Source organism: Haliotis rufescens, unplaced genomic scaffold (assembly GCF_023055435.1).
Source record: "Haliotis rufescens isolate VD_foot unplaced genomic scaffold, xgHalRufe1.0.p SCAF_1, whole genome shotgun sequence".
Classification (NCBI taxonomy): Eukaryota; Metazoa; Mollusca; class Gastropoda; order Lepetellida; family Haliotidae; genus Haliotis; species Haliotis rufescens.
In genome coordinates this window covers 60,891,116-60,909,299 of record NW_025963779.1, presented here as the reverse complement: position 1 = coordinate 60,909,299, position 18,184 = coordinate 60,891,116, and the positions used below count along the sequence as shown (strand labels likewise).

General features: G+C 46.6%; 3 protein-coding genes across 3 annotated transcripts in view; all 3 read left to right on the top strand.

Annotated features, from left to right (window-relative positions):
• LOC124145055 (sushi, von Willebrand factor type A, EGF and pentraxin domain-containing protein 1-like) overlaps positions 1-3,568 on the top strand; it is a 29,042-nt gene extending 25,474 nt beyond the window's left edge. Inside the window, exon 17 of the mRNA XM_048398867.1 lies at positions 3,425-3,568. Coding sequence (XP_048254824.1) covers positions 3,425-3,433 — 9 coding nt within the window. The 3' untranslated portion in view covers positions 3,434-3,568. The remainder of the gene's footprint in view (positions 1-3,424) is intronic.
• Positions 3,569-5,408: 1,840 nt separating this feature from the next.
• Positions 5,409-7,542, top strand: LOC125372379 (proteinase-activated receptor 1-like). The gene is made up of 2 exons (XM_048382240.1): positions 5,409-5,534; positions 6,348-7,542. Exons 1-2 carry the CDS (start codon positions 5,529-5,531, stop codon positions 7,437-7,439), a joined length of 1,098 nt encoding a protein of 365 aa, XP_048238197.1. The 5' UTR covers positions 5,409-5,528; the 3' UTR covers positions 7,440-7,542.
• Positions 7,543-15,054: 7,512 nt separating this feature from the next.
• On the top strand, positions 15,055-17,740 carry LOC124145015 (apelin receptor-like). Its single transcript, XM_046514649.2, has 2 exons — positions 15,055-15,264; positions 16,276-17,740. The coding sequence occupies exon 2, from the start codon at positions 16,285-16,287 to the stop codon at positions 17,212-17,214; it is 930 nt and encodes a 309-aa protein (XP_046370605.1). The 5' UTR covers positions 15,055-15,264; positions 16,276-16,284; the 3' UTR covers positions 17,215-17,740.
• Positions 17,741-18,184: the final 444 nt, after the last annotated feature.

Genomic DNA, 18,184 nt, shown 5'->3' with positions numbered 1-18,184 from the left:
TATGGGATGGGTGTAGACATGGGATGGGTGTAGAGATGGGGTGGAAGTTAAGATGGGATGGGTGTAGAGATGGGGTGGAAGTTGAGATGAGGTGGAAGTTGAGATGGGGTGGGTGTAGAGATTGGGTGTGTGTAGAGTCGGGGTGGAAGTTGAGATGGGGTGGGTGTAGAGATGGGGTGGGTGTAGAGATGGGGTGGAAGTTGATATGGAATGGGTGTAGAGATGGGATGGGTGTAGAGATGGGGTGGAAGTTGAGATGGGATGGGTGTAGGGATGGGGTGGGTGTAGAGATGGGGTGGAAGTTGAGATGGGGTGGAAGCTGAGATGGGGTGGGTGTAGAGATGGGGTGGAAGTTGAGATGGGGTAGGTGTAGAGATTGGGCGGGTGTAGAGATTGGGTGGAAGTTGAGATGGGGCGGGTGTAGAGATTGGGCGGGTGTAGAGATGGGGCGGACGTTGAGATGGGGTAGGTGTAGAGATGGGATGGGTGTAGAGATGGGGCGGGTGTAGAGATGGCGTGGAAGTTGAAATGGGGTGGGTGTAGAGATTGGGCGGGTGTAGAGATTGGGTGGAAGTTGAGATGGGGCGGGTGTAGAGATTGGGCCGGTGTAGAGATGGGGTGGACGTTGAGATGGGGTAGGTGTAGAGATGGGGTGGACGTTGAGATGGGGTAGGTGTAGAGATGGGATGGGTGTAGAGATGGGGTGGAAGTTGAGATGGGGTAGGTGTAGGGATGGGGCGGGTGTAGAGATGGGGTGGGTGTAGAGATGGGGTGGAAGTTGAGATGGGATGGGTGTAGAGATGGGGTGGGTGTAGAGATGGGGTGGAAGTTGAGATGGGGTGGGTGTAGAGATGGGGTGGGTGTAGAGATGGGGTGGAAGTTGATATGGGATGGGTGTAGACATGGGATGGGTGTAGAGATGGGGTGGAAGTTAAGATGGGATGGGTGTAGAGATGGGGTGGAAGTTGAGATGAGGTGGAAGTTGAGATGGGGTGGGTGTAGAGATTGGGTGTGTGTAGAGTCGGGGTGGAAGTTGAGATGGGGTGGGTGTAGAGATGGGGTGGGTGTAGAGATGGGGTGGAAGTTGATATGGAATGGGTGTAGAGATGGGATGGGTGTAGAGATGGGGTGGAAGTTGAGATGGGATGGGTGTAGGGATGGGGTGGGTGTAGAGATGGGGTGGAAGTTGAGATGGGGTGGAAGCTGAGATGGGGTGGGTGTAGAGATGGGGTGGAAGTTGAGATGGGGTAGGTGTAGAGATGGGGCGGGTGTAGAGATTGGGCGGGTGTAGAGATTGGGCGGGTGTAGAGATGGGGTGGAAGTTGATATGGGATGGGTGTAGAGATGGGATGGGTGTAGAGATGGGGTGGAAGTTGAGATGGGGTGGGTGTAGAGATGGGGCGGATATAGAGATGGGATGGGTGTAGAGATGGGGCGGGTGTAGAGATTGGGCGGGTGTAGAGATGAGGTGGAAGTTGATATGGGATGGGTGTAGAGATGGGATGGTGTAGAGATGGGGTGGAAGTTGAGATGGGGTGGGTGTAGAGATGGGGTGGAAGTTGAGATGGGGTGGAAGTTAAGATGGGGTAGGTGTAGAGATGGGGTGGAAGTTGAGATGGGGTGGAAGTTGAGATGGGGTGGGTGTAGAGACGGGGTGGAAGTTGAGATGGGGTAGGTGTAGAGATTGGGCGGGTGTAGAGATTGGGCGGGTGTAGAGATGGGGTGGAAGTTGAGATGGGGTGGAAGTTGAGATTGGGCGGGTGTAGAGATGGGGTGGAAGTTGAGATGGGGTATAGGTGTAGGGATTGGGCGGGTGTAGAGATTGGGCGGGTGTAGAGATCGGGTTGAAGTTGAGATGGGGTGGGTGTAGAGATGGGGTGGATGTAGAGATGTAGAAGGTGTAGAGATGGAGAGATGTAGAGACGGATTGTTGTAGAAACTGAGTTGGTGAAGGGATGGGGCGGTGTAAACATGGAGACGTTTAGAGATGGGGTGGGCGAAGAGATGGACTGTCGCTGGAATCTTGAGCAAAAAAGGCAGGCGCCGCACAAGAATGAAATGTCACTTGTCTTCCAATATACCTTAAAAAACATTGGGTTTACAAGATACAAATATTCTAACATTGAAAATGATATTTTCCTGGATCATGGGCAGAGGTCAATCAAACTGATACATAACTATCGAAATCCATGACAAGTGCTTAATGTATAAAATTACATACGGCTTTAAACAGAACAAAATCATTTAATGATTTTACATATGCTTTATCTAATGTTATCACCGAAAGTACACACGGATGTTGAAAATGGAAATAAATTTGTACATCGACCTGGACGTAACATTAGTGTGGTGACCCATTTGAGTAGCTTGAACATATTCAGGTAGGTATATTTATATTTACATTGGATGGTGCAATATACACTGTCAATGAGACTGTCGCTTGGAATAAAGTGACGTACGGTTTCATATATGTCCGATATAAGAAGAAAGGAAAACTTAGTTACAATTATACAACACCTGGTTTAAACACGATGTTCATCGAACCCGGGCGAACGCTTTAACCACAAGGCTACCCAACCGCCCCTCATGTATACGAGAGAGATATCAATGAAACACACCTTCTACAATGAATCTTACAACACCATGTGTAAAATATTTGCTATCCCATGTTCTGCATGATTAGGTTGGCGTCTCACAGTAAGTAAGTTAATTCTTCTGATCGAAGTGATGATAGAATGAATGGAAATTGGTTTTGATAATGGTTGACAAAAGAGTTATATGGCTTTTCTGTAAACTATTTGTTCGTTTACTGAATAACCACTTCCTGATATGTGTTATTGTATATATGTCTTCTGTCATATGTGGCCCAGTCGCACTAAGGCGCCGCAATTTACAGTGCAGAATTGCTTTCTCTTTTCGTTTTGACAGAGTGGTAACGCCCTAACCTTCATCACATCGGGCTTTCTTCCCACCTCAAAGCCAACTGAAATAATATTCAAGGCTTACTCACTCACCCAGTCAGTCATTCACTCGCTGTCATATGCGTCTTCTTCTGTTCCAGACCGCCTCCGTGGTCTAGTGGTAGAGCGTCCGCCCGGAGAGCGGAGGGTCCGGGGTTCGATCCCCGGCCGCGTCATACCAAAAGACGCTAAAAGATTTTACTTGTTGTTACCCTGTCTGGCGCTCGGCATTAAGGGGGTAAAACAAGGACTGGTCGGCTCGGAGTCAGTATACTGTGTCTGAGTAGGGTATTCATGTTAAACTGCGGCATTGTATCCCAGTGATCTAGCACTATAAATCGGCATCAGTCCGGACTAGTACATGCAGCCACACACACACGTGCATGCACGTCGCTATACAAGTGCAATAATCTTGGACGCGACGTTAAACCCAATTTACCTCACCTCACCTTCTTCTGTTCCAGAAACGATGAGTAACAACACAGACTGCCTGGCAATTAGTGTCACAGAGAGAATGCAGCTTCACTCCACGATTGCCTTCTTCTGTGTGCTTCTTGGGATTGTGGGGATTCCAGGAAATTGTCTCATTATCCACGTCTACACTAAACGAATTAATATCGCCATTTTTGGATTCTTCATAAAGACACTTGCAGTTCTTGATCTCATCAATTCTGTTGGAATAACACCTGCCTTTCTGTTGTCTAAAACTATTACCAGTGGTAACCTATCATTGGTGTGTAAGACCCTTACATGGTACCGTTACTTCTATACATGCACCACGGGGACTCTGTACCTTGTGATTGCTGTTCAAAGATTTAAGAAAATATGTCGTCCAAATGGACGTCAGCTTGAGGCACCTCTGGCAAAGAAGTTGACATATTTCAGTATCAGTTTCTGTTTCGTCTCTGGCCTCCCTGTTTTCTTCATATTGACAGACAACCTATTGAGAGTTGAATGGAAAGTTAACAACGTGACTTGTGTCGTCTCGGCTCTAACTTGTGACTACACTGAAACAGCAAAGCAAACGAAAATGTCTCTATTATTTTCTGGCTGGATGGTTTTGTTCGTTTTATGTATTTTCGTTTCATTGACATTATTGTACTCAACCATCGTTCTGCATTTGAGGAAACATAACAGGCAGATGAGTGTTTCTTCCCCAGGAAGAGGTAAACGATCATCGGTTTCCTTAACAGTCTTTTTCAGCTTGACTGCGATCTATCTGCTGAGCGTGATTCCACGCCTAATTCAGTCCGTGTATTTCAGTCAGACTCCAGAATTTCACCAACTTACGTTTACGCAACTACAGATGTCCGATGTTGCTGTTCACTTGCCAAATTTGAACTGTGTTGCAAATCTGTTCATTTACAGTTTCTCCTACAAAAGATTCCGACGTGCGACACTCTCTGTTCTAGGTAACCGATCTGATCCTGATCCTGCCTTGACTACTAATACGCCAACTGAGGATCGCTACACAACTCATACCACAACCGTATAACACAGAGCTCTTTTCAATGAAATTATACATATCGTATATATTTCGAAATGAGAATAAAACTAATAAAAGAGGACATTTTCATTGTATTCGTCATGGCCTTAAAGTCGTCTTAAATTAAAGATTGGCAGGGTGATATCCACAACCAATCAGTTTATTGAAAAATGCATGGTAATAAAATGTTGTTTTATGAATGCGAAATGTTGTTTTTCTGTCAATCCAAAACAGATCGCAGTACAGATGCTGGAAACAAAATGACACAAAGCATGTATGTCTGAATAAAATTCCTACCAACCATACCCCATTAATATGAATGAAATGATGGAACAAGTCGACACTTCTAATGTGTAATAAACTTATATCAATCTCCTCCCACCTTAACTGAGTTATTGTAAGTCAGTACAAGACCTCAAGGTGATTCTAAGACTGAATTTGTTGAGGATACCATTCCTTGATATCGTAATATTGATTTGACTTGAACTGACTGCATGACCTCAGCCAACAAGTTCGGTGTTCCCCGTTATCGTCTGTAAATTAAAATTGTCAACGCCAGAGAATAACCAGTCTCGATTATCCGCCGAAACAGATTCCATCGGGCGTAAAAGACAAAATAGTGATGAAAAGAATATGAATGGATCACCGAAAATCAGTCATGAAACAAGGTGTTCGCTCCACCGGTATCATCCAACCCCACAGAACTTGCGTAGAAACGTTTGTGTCTGTTCGTTGCCTTACGCCGCACCCGGCAATCTGCCATACGGTGGCGGCCTGTTAGAAATCGAGCCGGTAACAAAGTGTGGTATTCACACTGCAAGAACAATGAAAACCGGAGGAAGGAAGGAGAAGCTTCAAATATACCAGAAACTACTTTCATTGCAAATGATTTTAGGAAAACGAGAAATTTTCCTGTGATGGTCTGATATCATTTGACAGTTGATCAGATGATAAGCAACTTCTAGAAATCTAACAGTGAGATTTGTATGGGATAGAAATGCCCTCTCCAAAAACTGTGTAACGATTATTGTTTCAAGGAAGAGATACCAAACTGGAAGAGGTTTTCTGTCTCTACATTGTGAATGTTAGTAAGTAATATCTACTAGTATCTCTATCTCCAACTATAATGGTCCAGTCGTCCAAGACGCCGCGATTTGCTGTGCATAGTTACGTCCCTTTGGCACGCCAGAAACCTATGATTGTTGGTTCGAATCCCGGTTCGCCCCGATCATGTTTCTAGGTTTGTCAGCACCATACCCGTGCTCGTGGGTTTCACAGAAGTGGTAAACGTCTAAGACCTGCATCACTTGGGGCTTTCTCCCCACATTAAGCTGACACGCCGCGATATAACTGGAATACTGTTAAAAGCGGCGTTAAACAGATCTCACTTACTCACTCCAACTATAATATATTATTGCATGATGGAAGCTGTGTTTGGACGGTCCTCGGTCTTCTAATGTTACATATTTGGTTGCAAACATTTCGGTTTGTTGTTGTAAAACTTGAGAGTAGCCACTTGTGTTGATTTTAGTGTAAGCACAAAATAAATTTTCGTTGTTTAATTTCTCGTTAGTGTGGAAATTGATTCAAATTCAAATTGGGTTTTAATGGTTCGGGTTTTCTGCAACTCTGTGTTGATCATTCGTTCTAATCGGTTATGTATGAGATGAACCATTTATATAGTTTGTTAAGGACATTCAAGACCAATTATGACAGTTTAAACACATTTACGTTACTGATGACCCAAATATCCCTTTGCTAATGTAACCACACTTGAGGTCATAGACGTAGGCAATTGCACCAAAACACACACTGATCCACTGAAGTGTGTAAATTGTACAATTAAATGCTGAACTAAATGTTGTATACATCTATTGACTTTGTGCTTCACCTGAATTCAGGCCACCATGAGCAACAACACAACCTCCGTTTCCATCGTTCCCATCAGTCCCTGGGAAAGACTCCAGCTTCATCCCTCCATCGTGGTCTTTTGTGTGCTGCTAGTGGTTGTGGGGATTCCAGGGAACAGTCTCATCCTCTACATCTACACCAAGAGGATAAAAATCAACATTTTTGGCTTCTTCGTAAAAATTCTAGCTGCACTGGATCTTATCAACTCAATAGGAATAATTCCTGCCTTCTGTGTATCAAAAATCATCCGGAGTGTTAACGCGTCCCTGATGTGCAAGTACTTAACCTGGTTCCATTACTTCAACACCACGATAACAGGCACTCTGTACGTTGTCATCGCTGTTCAGAGATTCAGGAAAATATGCCGCCCACATGGTCCCCAGTTTACAGAGATCCTGGCAAAGAAGTTGACATTTGGCTGTATCATCTTCTGTGTCCTGACTGGACTTCCTATCGTGCTGATTCTGACGAACAATAAATTCCTGGTGGGGTGGGAGACACTCAACCAAACTGGATTTGTTGAAGTTCCAATTTGTGATTTTTCTAAGACAAGCAAAGAACTGAAACTTTCAATAGCATTTTCGGCCTGGATGTTTCTGTTGCTTGTAACTGTTATGACGTCACTTATCGTGTTGTATTCATTGATTGCCCGCCATCTAAGGTTACATGCCATGAAACAGAGTTCTCCAAACCGTGTACCTACATCGAACATCACGTCAATATTTTTCAGTTTGACTGTTATATATTTAATCAGTGTTGTTCCAAGATTAATCCAGGCTATCTATTTTAGCCAGACACCCAAATTGCCACACCTTGTGGTTTCACAGCTTCAAATAGTTGACGTGGTGATTCAATTGCCTTACATTAACTGCTTGGTCAATCCTATCATTTACGGCTGGTCGTCCAGACAGTTTCGGCGTGAGACATTTTCTGTTTTGTGTGGTGGTGACCCTGACGAGGCCTCAGCTACATCCCCACAAACTACTCGCAACAACACTGATAGTACCGATGTCGTATCGATGACTGGCCGCGCCTATAATGTATCTCCCTTAGGATCAGACCTCTTTCATAGCAAGGTGTAGAGATGAGGTGAGTGTGGAGATGGGGTGGGTGTATAGATGAGGTGGCTGTGTTGATGGGGTTGGTGTAGAGATGGGGTTGGTGTATAGATGGGTTTGGTGCATAGATGAGGGGGTGTATAGATGGAGTTGGTGAAGAGATCGGGTGGGCGTATAGATGGGGTGAGTGTATAGATTGGATGGGTGTAGAGATAGGTGGTGTAGAGATAGGGTGGGTGTAGAGATAGGGTGGGTGTAGATATGGAGTTGATGTAGAGATAGGGTGGGTGTAGAGCTGGGATGGGTTTAGAGATGGGCTGGGATAAGAGGTGGTATGGGTGTAGATGTGGGGGTGTAGAGGTGGAGTTGGTGTAGAGATGGGGTGGGTGTATAGATGGGGAGTGTGTGTAGAGATGGGGTGTGTGTAGAGATCGGGTTGGTGTAGAGATGAGGGTGTAGTGATGGAGTTGGTGTAGAAATGGGGTGGCAGTAGAGAACGGGTGGGTGTAGAGATGGGCTGGGTGTAGAGCTGGGCTTGGTTTGGAGGTGGTATTGATGTAGATGTGGGGGTGTAGAGATCGGGTTGGTGTAGATGTGGGGCTGTAGAGATGGGGTGGGTGTAGAGATGGGGAAGGTGTAGAGATGGGGTGGGTGTAGAGATGGGGTGGGTGTAGAGATGGGGTGTAGAGATGGGGAAGGTGTAGAGATCGGGTGGGTGTAGAGATTGGGTGGGTGTAGAGATGGGTGGGTGTAGAGATTGGGTGGAAGTTGAGATGGGGTGGGTTTAGAGATGGGGTTGGTGTGAGATGGGTTGGGTGAAGAGATGGGGTGGGTGTAGAGATGGGGTGGAAGTTGAGATGGGGTGGGTGTAGAAATGGGATTGGCGTGTAGATGGGGTTGGTGTAGAGATGGGGTTGGTGTAGAGATGGGGTGGGTGTAGAGATGGGATGGGCGTATAGATGGGATGGGTGTAGAGATGGGGCTGGTGTAGAGATGGGGTGTAGAGATGGGGTGTGTGTAGAGATGGGGAAGGTGTAGAGATGGGGTGGGTGTAGAGGTGGGGTGGCTTTAGAGGTGGAGTGGGTGTTTAGATGGTGTGGGTGTAGAGATGGGGTGGGTGTAGAGATGGAGTGGGTGTAGAGATGGGGTGGGTGTATAGATGGGGAAGGTGTAGAGATGGGGTGGGTGTAGAGATGGGGTGGGTGTAGAGATGGGGTGTAGAGATGGGGAAGGTGTAGAGATGGGGTGGGTGTAGAGATGGGGTGGGTGTAGAGATGGGGTGGGTGTAGAGATGGGTGGGTGTAGAGATGGGGTGGAAGTTGAGATGGGGTGGGTTTAGAGATGGGGTTGGTGTGAGATGGGTTGGGTGAAGAGATGGGGTGGGTGTAGAGATGGGGTGGAAGTTGAGATGGGGTGGGTGTAGAAATGGGATGGGCGTGTAGATGGGGTTGGTGTAGAGATGGGGTTGGTGTAGAGATGGGGTGGGTGTAGAGATGGGATGGGCGTATAGATGGGATGGGTGTAGAGATGGGGCTGGTGTAGAGATGGGGTGTAGAGATGGGGTGTGTGTAGAGATGGGGCTGGTGTAGAGATGGGGTGTAGAGATGGGGTTGGTGTAGAGATGGGGTGGGTGTAGAGATGGGGTGGGTGTAGAGATGGGATGGGCGTATAGATGGGATGGGTGTAGAGATGGGGCTGGTGTAGAGATGGGGTGTAGAGATGGGGTGTGTGTAGAGATGGGGCTGGTGTAGAGATGGGGTGTAGAGATGGGGTGTGTGTAGAGATGGGGTGGGTGTAGAGATGGGCGTGTAGATGGGGTTGGTGTAGAGATGGGGTTGGTGTAGAGATGGGGTGGGTGTAGAGATGGGATGGGCGTATAGATGGGATGGGTGTAGAGATGGGGCTGGTGTAGAGATGGGGTGTAGAGATGGGGCGTGTGTAGAGATGGGGCTGGTGTAGAGATGGGGTGTAGAGATGGGGTTGGTGTAGAGATGGGGTGGGTGTAGAGATGGGATGGGCGTATAGATGGGATGGGTGTAGAGATCGGGCTGGTGTAGAGATGGGTTGGGTGTAGAGATGGGGTGTGTGTACAGGTTTGGTGGTGTAGAGATGGGGTGTGTGTAGAGATGAGACGGGTGTGGATGTGGGGTGGGTGTAGAGATGGGGTTGGTGTAGAGATGGGGTGGGATTAGAGGTAGGGTGGGTGTAGTAGTCGGGTGGGTTTAGAGGTGGGTAGGGTTTTGAGATGATGTGGGATAAGAAGTGGTATGTGTGTAGATGTGGAGTTGGTGTAGAGATGGGGTGTGTGTAGAGGTGGGGTGGCTTTAGAGGTGGGGTTGGTGTAGAGATGGGGTTGGTTTAGAGGTAGGGTGTGTGTAGAGTTGAGGTGTGTGTAGATGTGGGGTGGGTGTAGAAATGGGGTTGGTGTAGAGATGGGCTGGGCGTATAGATGGGGTGGGTGTAGAGAATGGGTGGGCGTAGAGATGGGGTGGGCATATAGATTGGGTGAGTGTAGAGATGGGGTGGGTGTAGAGATGGGGTTGGTGTAGAGATGGGATGGTAATAGAGGTAGGGTGGTTGTAGTGGTGGGGTGGATTTAGAGGTGGGTAGGGTTTTGAGATGATGTGGGATAAGAAGTGGTATGTGTGTAGATGTGGAGTTGGTGTAGAGATGGGGTGTGTGTAGAGGTGGGATGGCTTTAGAGGTTGAGTGTGTTAAGATGGTGTGGGTGTAGAGGTGGGGTGGGTGTTTAGATGGTGTGGGTGTAGAGGTGGGGTGGGTGTACAGATGAGATTGGCGTATAGATGCGTTGGGTGTAGAGATGGGGTGGGTTTAGAGGTAGGGTTGGTGTAGAGGTTGGATTAGTTTAGAGATGGGGTGGGTGTAGAGACAGGGTGGGCGTATAGATGGGGTGGGTATAGAGATAGGTAGGTGTAGAGATGTGGTGGGTGTAGAGAAGTGTGTAGAGATTAGGTTGGTGTAGAAATGGGGTGGGCGTAGAGATAAGGTGGGTGTAGAGATAGGGTGTGTGTAGAGATGGGGTGTGTTTAGAGATGGGGTGGGAGTAGAGATAGGGTGGGATAAGAGATGGTGTGTGTGTAGAGATGGGGTGGGTGTAGAGATGGGCTTGGCGTATAGATGGGGTGGGTGTAGAGTTGAGGTGGGTGTAGATGTGGGGTGGGTGTAGAGATGGTGTGTGTGTAGAGGTGAGGTGGGTGTAGATGTGGGTTGGGTGTAGAGATGGTGTGTGTGTAGAGATGGGGTGGGTGTAGATGTGGGGTGGGTGTAGATGTGGGGTGGGTGTAGAGATGGTGTGTGTGTAGAGGTGAGGTGGGTGTAGATGTGGGGTGGGTGTAGAGATGGTGTGTGTGTAGAGATGGGGTGGGTGTAGAGATGTGGTGGGCGTATAGAAGGGGTGGGTGTAGAGATGGGGCGGGCGTATAGATGGGGTGGGTGTAGAGATGGGGTTGGTGTAGAGATGGGGTTGGTGTAGAGATGGGGTTGGCATATAGATGAGGTGGGTGTAAAGATGGGGTTGGTGTAGAGATGGGGTGGGCGTATAAATAGGGTGGGTGTAGAGATGGGGTGGGCGTATAGATGGTGTGTGTGTAGAGGTGAGGTGGGTGTAGATGTGGGGTGGGTGTAGAGATGGGGTGGGTGTAGATGTGGGGTGGGTGTAGATGTGGGGTGGGTGTAGAGATGGTGTGTGTGTAGAGGTGAGGTGGGTGTAGATGTTGGGTGGGTGTAGAGATGGTGTGTGTGTAGAGATGGGGTGGGTGTAGAGATGGGGTGGGCGTATAGAAGGGGTGGGTGTAGAGATGGGGCGGGCGTATAAATGGGGTGGGTGTAGAGATGGGGTTGGTGTAGAGATGAGGTGGGTGTAAAGATGGGGTGGGTGTAGAGATGGGCTGGTCGTATAGATGGGGTTGGTGTAGAGATGGGGTGGGCGTATAAATAGGGTGGGTGTAGAGATGGGGTGGGCGTATAGATGGGGTGGGTGTAGAGATGGGGTGGGCGTATAGATGGGGTGGGTGTAGATGTGGGGTGGGTGTAGAGATGGGGTGGGTGTAGATGTGGGGTGGGTGTAGATGTGGGGTGGGTGTAGAGATGGTGTGTGTGTAGAGGTGAGGTGGGTGTAGATGTTGGGTGGGTGTAGAGATGGTGTGTGTGTAGAGATGGGGTGGGTGTAGAGATGGGGTGGGCGTATAGAAGGGGTGGGTGTAGAGATGGGGCGGGCGTATAGATGGGGTGGGTGTAGAGATGGGGTTGGTGTAGAGATGGGGTTGGTGTAGAGATGGGGTTGGCATATAGATGAGGTGGGTGTAAAGATGGGGTGGGTGTAGAGATGGGCTGGTCGTATAAATAGGGTGGGTGTAGAGATGGGGTGGGCGTATAGATGGGGTGGGTGTAGAGATGGGGTGGGCGTATAGATGGGGTGGGTGTAGTTATGGGATGTGTGTAGAGGTGGGGTGGGTGTAAAGATGGGGTGTGTGTAGAGGTGGGGTGGGTGTAGAGGTGGGGTGGGTGTAGAGGTGAGGTGGTGTAGAGATAGAGTGTGTTTTTGAGGTGAGGTGGGTGTAGATGTGAGGTGGTGTAGAGATGGAGTGTATGTAGAGGTGAGGTGGGTGTAGAGGTGAGGTGGTGTAAAGATGGGGTGTGTGTAGAAGTGGGGTCGGTGTAGAGATGGTGTGTGTGTAGAGATGGGCTCGACGTATAGATGGGGTGGGTGTAGAGAATGATTGGGCGTATAGATGGGGTGGGCATATAGATGGGGTGGGTGTAGAGATAGGGTTGGTGTAGAGATGGGGTGTGTGTAGAAGTGGGGTGGGTGTGGAGGTGCGGTGGTGTAGAGATGGGGTGTGTGTAGAGGTGAGGTGGGTGTAGATGTGGGGTGGGTGTAGAGATGGTGTGTGTGTAGAGGTGAGGTGGGTGTAGATGTGGGATGGGTGTAGAGATGGTGTGTGTCTAGAGATGGGGTGGGTGTAGAGATGGGCTGGGCGTATAGATTGGGTGGGTGTAGAGAATGGGTGGGCGTATAGATGGGGTGGGTGTAGAGATGGGGTTGGTGTAGAGATGGGATGGGTGTAGAGATGGGGTGGGCATATAGATGAGGTGGGTGTAGAGATGGGGTGGGAGTAGAGATAGGGTTGATGTAGAGATGGGCTGGGCGTATAGATGGGGTGGGTGTAGAGATGGGGTTGGTGTAGAGATGGGATGGGTGTAGAGATGGGGTGGGCATATAGATGGGGTTGGTGTAGAGATGGGGTGGGAGTAGAGATAGGGTTGATGTAGAGATGGGATGTGTGTAGAAGTGGGGTGGGTGTAGAGGTGAGGTGGTGTAGAGATGGGCTGTGTGTAGAGGTGAGGTGGGTGTAGATGTGGGGTGGGTGTAGAGTTTGGGTTGGTGTAGAGATGGATGGGATTAGAGGTAGGGTGGGTGTAGTGGTGGGGTCAGTTTAGAGGTGGGTAGGGTTTTGAGATGATGTGGGATAAGAAGTGTGTAGATGTGGAGTTGGTGTAGAGATAGGGTGTGTGTAGAGGTGGGGTGGGTTTAGAGGTGGGGTGGGTGTTTAGACGGTGTGGGTGTAGAGGTGGGGTGGGTGTACAGATGAGATTGGCGTATAGATGGGGTGGGTGTAGAGATGGGGTGGGTTTAGAGGTGGGGTGGGTGTAGAGATGGGGTGGGTTTAGAGGTGGGATGGGTGTACAGATGAGATTGGTGTTTAGATGGTGTGGGTGTAGAGGTGGGGTGGGTTTAGAGATGGGATGGGTTTAGAGGTGGGTACGGGTGTAGAGGTGGGACTGGGTTAGAAGTGGGATGGGTGTAGAGATGGGGTGGGTGTAGAGTTGGGGTTGGTAAAGAGATGGTGGGTGTACATGTGTGTGTAGAGTTGGGGTGTGTGTAGAGTTGAGGGGTGTGTAGAGTTGGGGTGGGTATAGAGTTGGGATGGGTGTAGAGTTGGGGTTGGTGTAGAGTTGGGGTTGGTGAAGAGATAGATAGATAGATAGATCTTCTTTATTTCCTCCATTTCATGAAGAGTACAAGGTATACAGTGAAAGAACAACATCTATAGTATATGCGTGCACACACACATACATATATATATTACATATATGTCAGAAGTAGTTCATAAAAAATATTACACGTATGTATCGTATTGATTATTTGTGTTATTAGATGGACAATTAGCATGTGTTATTTACAAATGTACACTTGTTTACAATACATACATTGTTTAGTATAAGCAGCTTCGGATGACTTCATCCCACTTTTTTACTGCACCACCAATATTTATCATGCTCTCTGCCCATACATTGTAGTCTAATTCTACTTCAAGTTGTTCGGTTAACCCGCCAAGCAAAAAAGTCAGAAAGGTGTCATCGTCTGCCCAGATTCTCACAAATATTTTAACATCAAGCAAATCAATGATTTTATCAAATATGATATTTCTTTCTTCTAAATTCTTTTGACATGACATGAAAACGTGTTTCACTATATCATTCGCAACTGTTCCGCAAATACATTCCTTTGATTCTATTGGCATTGAACCTAAGCGAACTAGTCTAGCTAAGGAAGTAAAATATTCTGGTCTATCGAGAGCAAGTTTCCATAATCTATGTTCTCGTCCAGATCGTATTGTTAGATATCTTGACAGAGATAATCTGCTCAGAAACGCATTGTTTAGTAATTGTTTTTCGTGTAGGTGAATCTTTTCTTTCACCAGTTTTGACCATAATCGTTTCTTGATGAAATTTGAACACATTATATAATCATTAACCTCGTCAGATAAATTATATTTGGAGACAAGATGTAGCATGCTAAAGATGGGTGATTTCGTGTCCCACTTGTTCTTATTAACTAGTGTTGTTTTATATCTAAACTGTCCAAGTCGGGCTAGAAACATTTGTTTGAAAATATACATTAGGTTTGAATTACATAGCTTACCAAGGAGCAAAAGCTTTTGTTGATCAATGTATCCTTGTACTGATATAACACCAATTGTGTCCCTCTCTATTTCTTTAGGCATACGCTTATTAAAACCCTGGATTTTCTTACAGAAATAGCGTTGAGTGATTTCTAGCATTTCATATTCCTTTAAGGATAGTTTTCCCCACACATTACATCCATATAAGCCACAGGGTAATACCACTCGTTGCCAGATGCGCACGGCGGCTATAGGATTAAGTCCACCAAAGTACAGGCCAGAATCATGGTTTACATTTATCAGTTTTCTCAGTTTTTCACATGCTAACCTCGTTCTTTCTACCGAAGTTTTAGCAGTACTTATGTACACTCCCGCATAGACAATTGCCTTTTGAACAGGTAATTTTATCTTACCAATGTAAAGATGTTCAGGCGACACTAATTAAGTTCTCGGAGAGTTCACACGAAACCTCTGATTAAACAGGAAGCTTTTATTCGTAATTGAATATCACAATGATGACACATTAACGGAAATATTTCCCACATATTTTAAATGAAAATAGAGCGCATAGTTTCACATCTGTGTGAATAATCAGTCACTACGTGTTCACGGAAGTATTCTAGTATACGTTTGACCATATCGATTTCACTGTATTGACAGAAAAAATATCCTATTTTTATAATACAACTCATACCCTACAGTCCAGCATCCGGAATGGACCAAGTGTTCACCAGGAAATAATCAGACATGCATATGCATATTTGAAAAAGAGGGCATTTCTTTACATATAGGGAAGTGTTGACGTCGAAAAACATCTCAAACGGATATATCAATATTAGCTTAAGTGACTATAACGTTACGTGACAAGCTCAGTGATGCCTTGATGACTCGACTTATTGCCAATATCCGCCTCATCAGTAACAGTAAGTACATTGCGGTGCTACAATTTATCGGGTTTGAAATGTAAATATTGTTGATCACAGTTGAATTCACGATTTCAACCACATCTGATGTCCAGTCAACTTAAATATAAGAGTCAGAACGGCGTCAGGCAGTGTGGGAGTCCGTGGTATGGGAATTCACACAGAAAGCCTTCCTTCTTTGTTTTCCATGTATTAGACGCAGGCGAGTCATGATTGGTTATGTGTATTAGTTGAGTTTAACACCGTTTTGCTGTTTAATGCGTATTTCACATATTCTCAATATCAGTGAACACATAGGGGTGGTGCAGTGGCGTGGAGGATGTCAAAGTGGTGTGAGTGAGTGAATGTTGGTTTAACCCTAGTGTCAGCAATAATCCAGCTGAATATAGACGACCAAAAAACAACCCCGTCTTTCCAAGGCCAACCAGTGGTCAATCGCATGAGCAGCAACTGGTGAGGTGAAATAGGGTTTAACGTCACGTCGAAGATTATTGCACTTATAGAGCGAAGTGCATGCACGCGTGTGTGTGTGGCTGCTTGTACTAGTCCGGACTGATGCCGATTTATTGTGCTAGTCCACTGAGATACCATGCCGCAGTTTAACATGAATACCCCACTCAGACACAGTATACTGACTCCGAGCCGACCAGTCCTTGTTTTATCCGATTAATGCCGAGCGTCAGACAGGGTAACAACAAGTACCATCTTTCAACGTCTTTTGGTATGACGCGGCCGGGGATCGAACCCCGGACCCTCCGCTCTCTGGGCGGACGCTCTACCACTAGACCACGGAGGCGGTCTGAGCAGCAACTGAATGAATCAGAATCAGGTCTTTGGGCCCAAAAGAAATTGATTGGCTGCTAAATGTTAAAATAAAAGTAGTGTTTGCCTTCAGGTCGTGACAGAAAGCGTATTCTTTAAGTCAATCCAAGGGAATTTTAGAATATAAGCTGGTTGGGCCCTGTTATTCCATTACACCCAATTTACTCTCTCCTTTCCCCTTCCTTCCAGGCACTAAACATGAATGACCCGTCGGACTTGGCTCTCACACACGCTGCCCTCATTTCCCTGTGTGTTGTGATCGCCCTCCTCGGTAGCACAGGAAACATCCTCATCCTCCACATCTACACCCACAAGATCAGACTACCCGTCTTCGGCTTATTCGTAAGAGCGTTGGCTACGCTTGACTTGGCTAACTCCTTATACACCATACCATCAGTTATTATTTTCAAAGTATTTCCTTTAAACGATGATAATCAAAACGCTCTGTGCAAATTTGTCAGCTTCACCAACCACCACAGTATGTTAACGACAGGAATGTTGTATATCGGGATTGCAGTCCAACGATTCCAGAAGATCAACCGGCCACATGGTCCCCAGATGACGGCGAACAAGGCCAGAAGGATTGTTGCCATGTGCATGACGTTTTCCTTACTTGTCAGCATCCCAATAATATTATTGGTGGAGCGGTTCCAGATGAAGACTGGTTCGGGAAATATAACCATGTGTAATTTTAATAATGTAACATTTGAGTTCATTGGGGATCAGAAAGCGTCCCTGCTGCTGTCTGTGTGGGTGAGCCTTGAGCTCGTGGTCATCACTGGAGTGTTGGTAGTGATGTATTGTTTGATATCGAAAGCACTAAGAGGATATACAAACTTATCCGTAACGTGTGGAGAGAATCTCTTGAAACCTACGACAGCGTTTTCCATTTTGACGGTGATCTATTTCTGCTGTGGAATCCCTGTAACGCTTCTGTGCTTTTATTGCAGCATGAAGAAGGCAGATGAGGACATTGAGCCATGGAAGCTGAATCTGATTGATCTAGCTTTGCACTTGCCATTTATTAACTGTGTAGTCAATCCTTTCGTCTACAGCTTCTCGTCTGGACGGTTCAGATCAGAGTGCAAATCTGTTCTATGTGGACGGAAGTCTCGTCCTGTGGAATAAGGAGAAGATGTGACGCCTTCATTTAGTCCACACATCAGAAGCTTCAAATTAATATTAACTTGCCTCTCACCTCGGTTGCATAGCACGTGGATGTTGATGTTTTAGCTTGCAAATACATACTGAAACATTGCTACCCACAACGTGCGAGTGAATTGGTTGTAACGTTGCTATGGATTGTAAGTGGATGACATTCGTATCCAGGCGTGTCTGTTTAATGTGGAAGGGAAGCTTATCACGAAGACGTTGTTTTTTTACAAATTTGGTGAAACTATGCATAGTTTTTGAGCTGACCGACCATAACTCACTCATTATCTAGGACTCGAACCCAAGATCAATGAATCCTTGCATGACCCAGCACTTCTAATTGCGGCGCCTTCGACGACTGGGCCACCCGTAACCACATTCACAGTTTCACACAGTTTCTCTACATAGTCAGATCCGTGAAGATCCGGGGTAGATTAGGTCTTCAGCAACCTATGCTTGCCGTAAAAGGCGACAATGCTTGTCGCAAGAGGTGACTAACGGGATCGGGTGGTCAGGCTCGCTGACTTTGTTGATGCATGCCATCAATCCCAATTGCGTGGATCGATGCTCATGAAGTCAATCACTGGATTTTCGGGTCCAGACTCGATTATTTACAGACCGCCGTCACATAGCTGGATTAACAAACAAACAAACAAAACCACATGGTCAAGTAGCCTGAAATGAAACAGTGCAAAAGGTTGTGAACGTTCTGGACATCAGTGGTAACGTATCTATAGAGATATGGCTAATATCAACGAAGGTGTCAGAAGATTCCGACGCAAATCAGGACGAGATACTCCATAATACCCAGATATTTTGAACCGTGTACAGTTAACATATATTCAATCAATCAATCTTTATTTCGTACTCAAGAGGCCACAGGCCTTTAGTACATAATACAATTCCACATAATTAATCATTACAATAGAACATTAAATTGAAATAA

What these genes read in the sequence shown, in the direction of transcription:
- LOC124145015 (XM_046514649.2), top strand. Translation starts at nt 16,285, where the DNA reads ATGAATGACCCGTCGGACTTGGCTCTCACACACGCTGCCCTCATTTCC.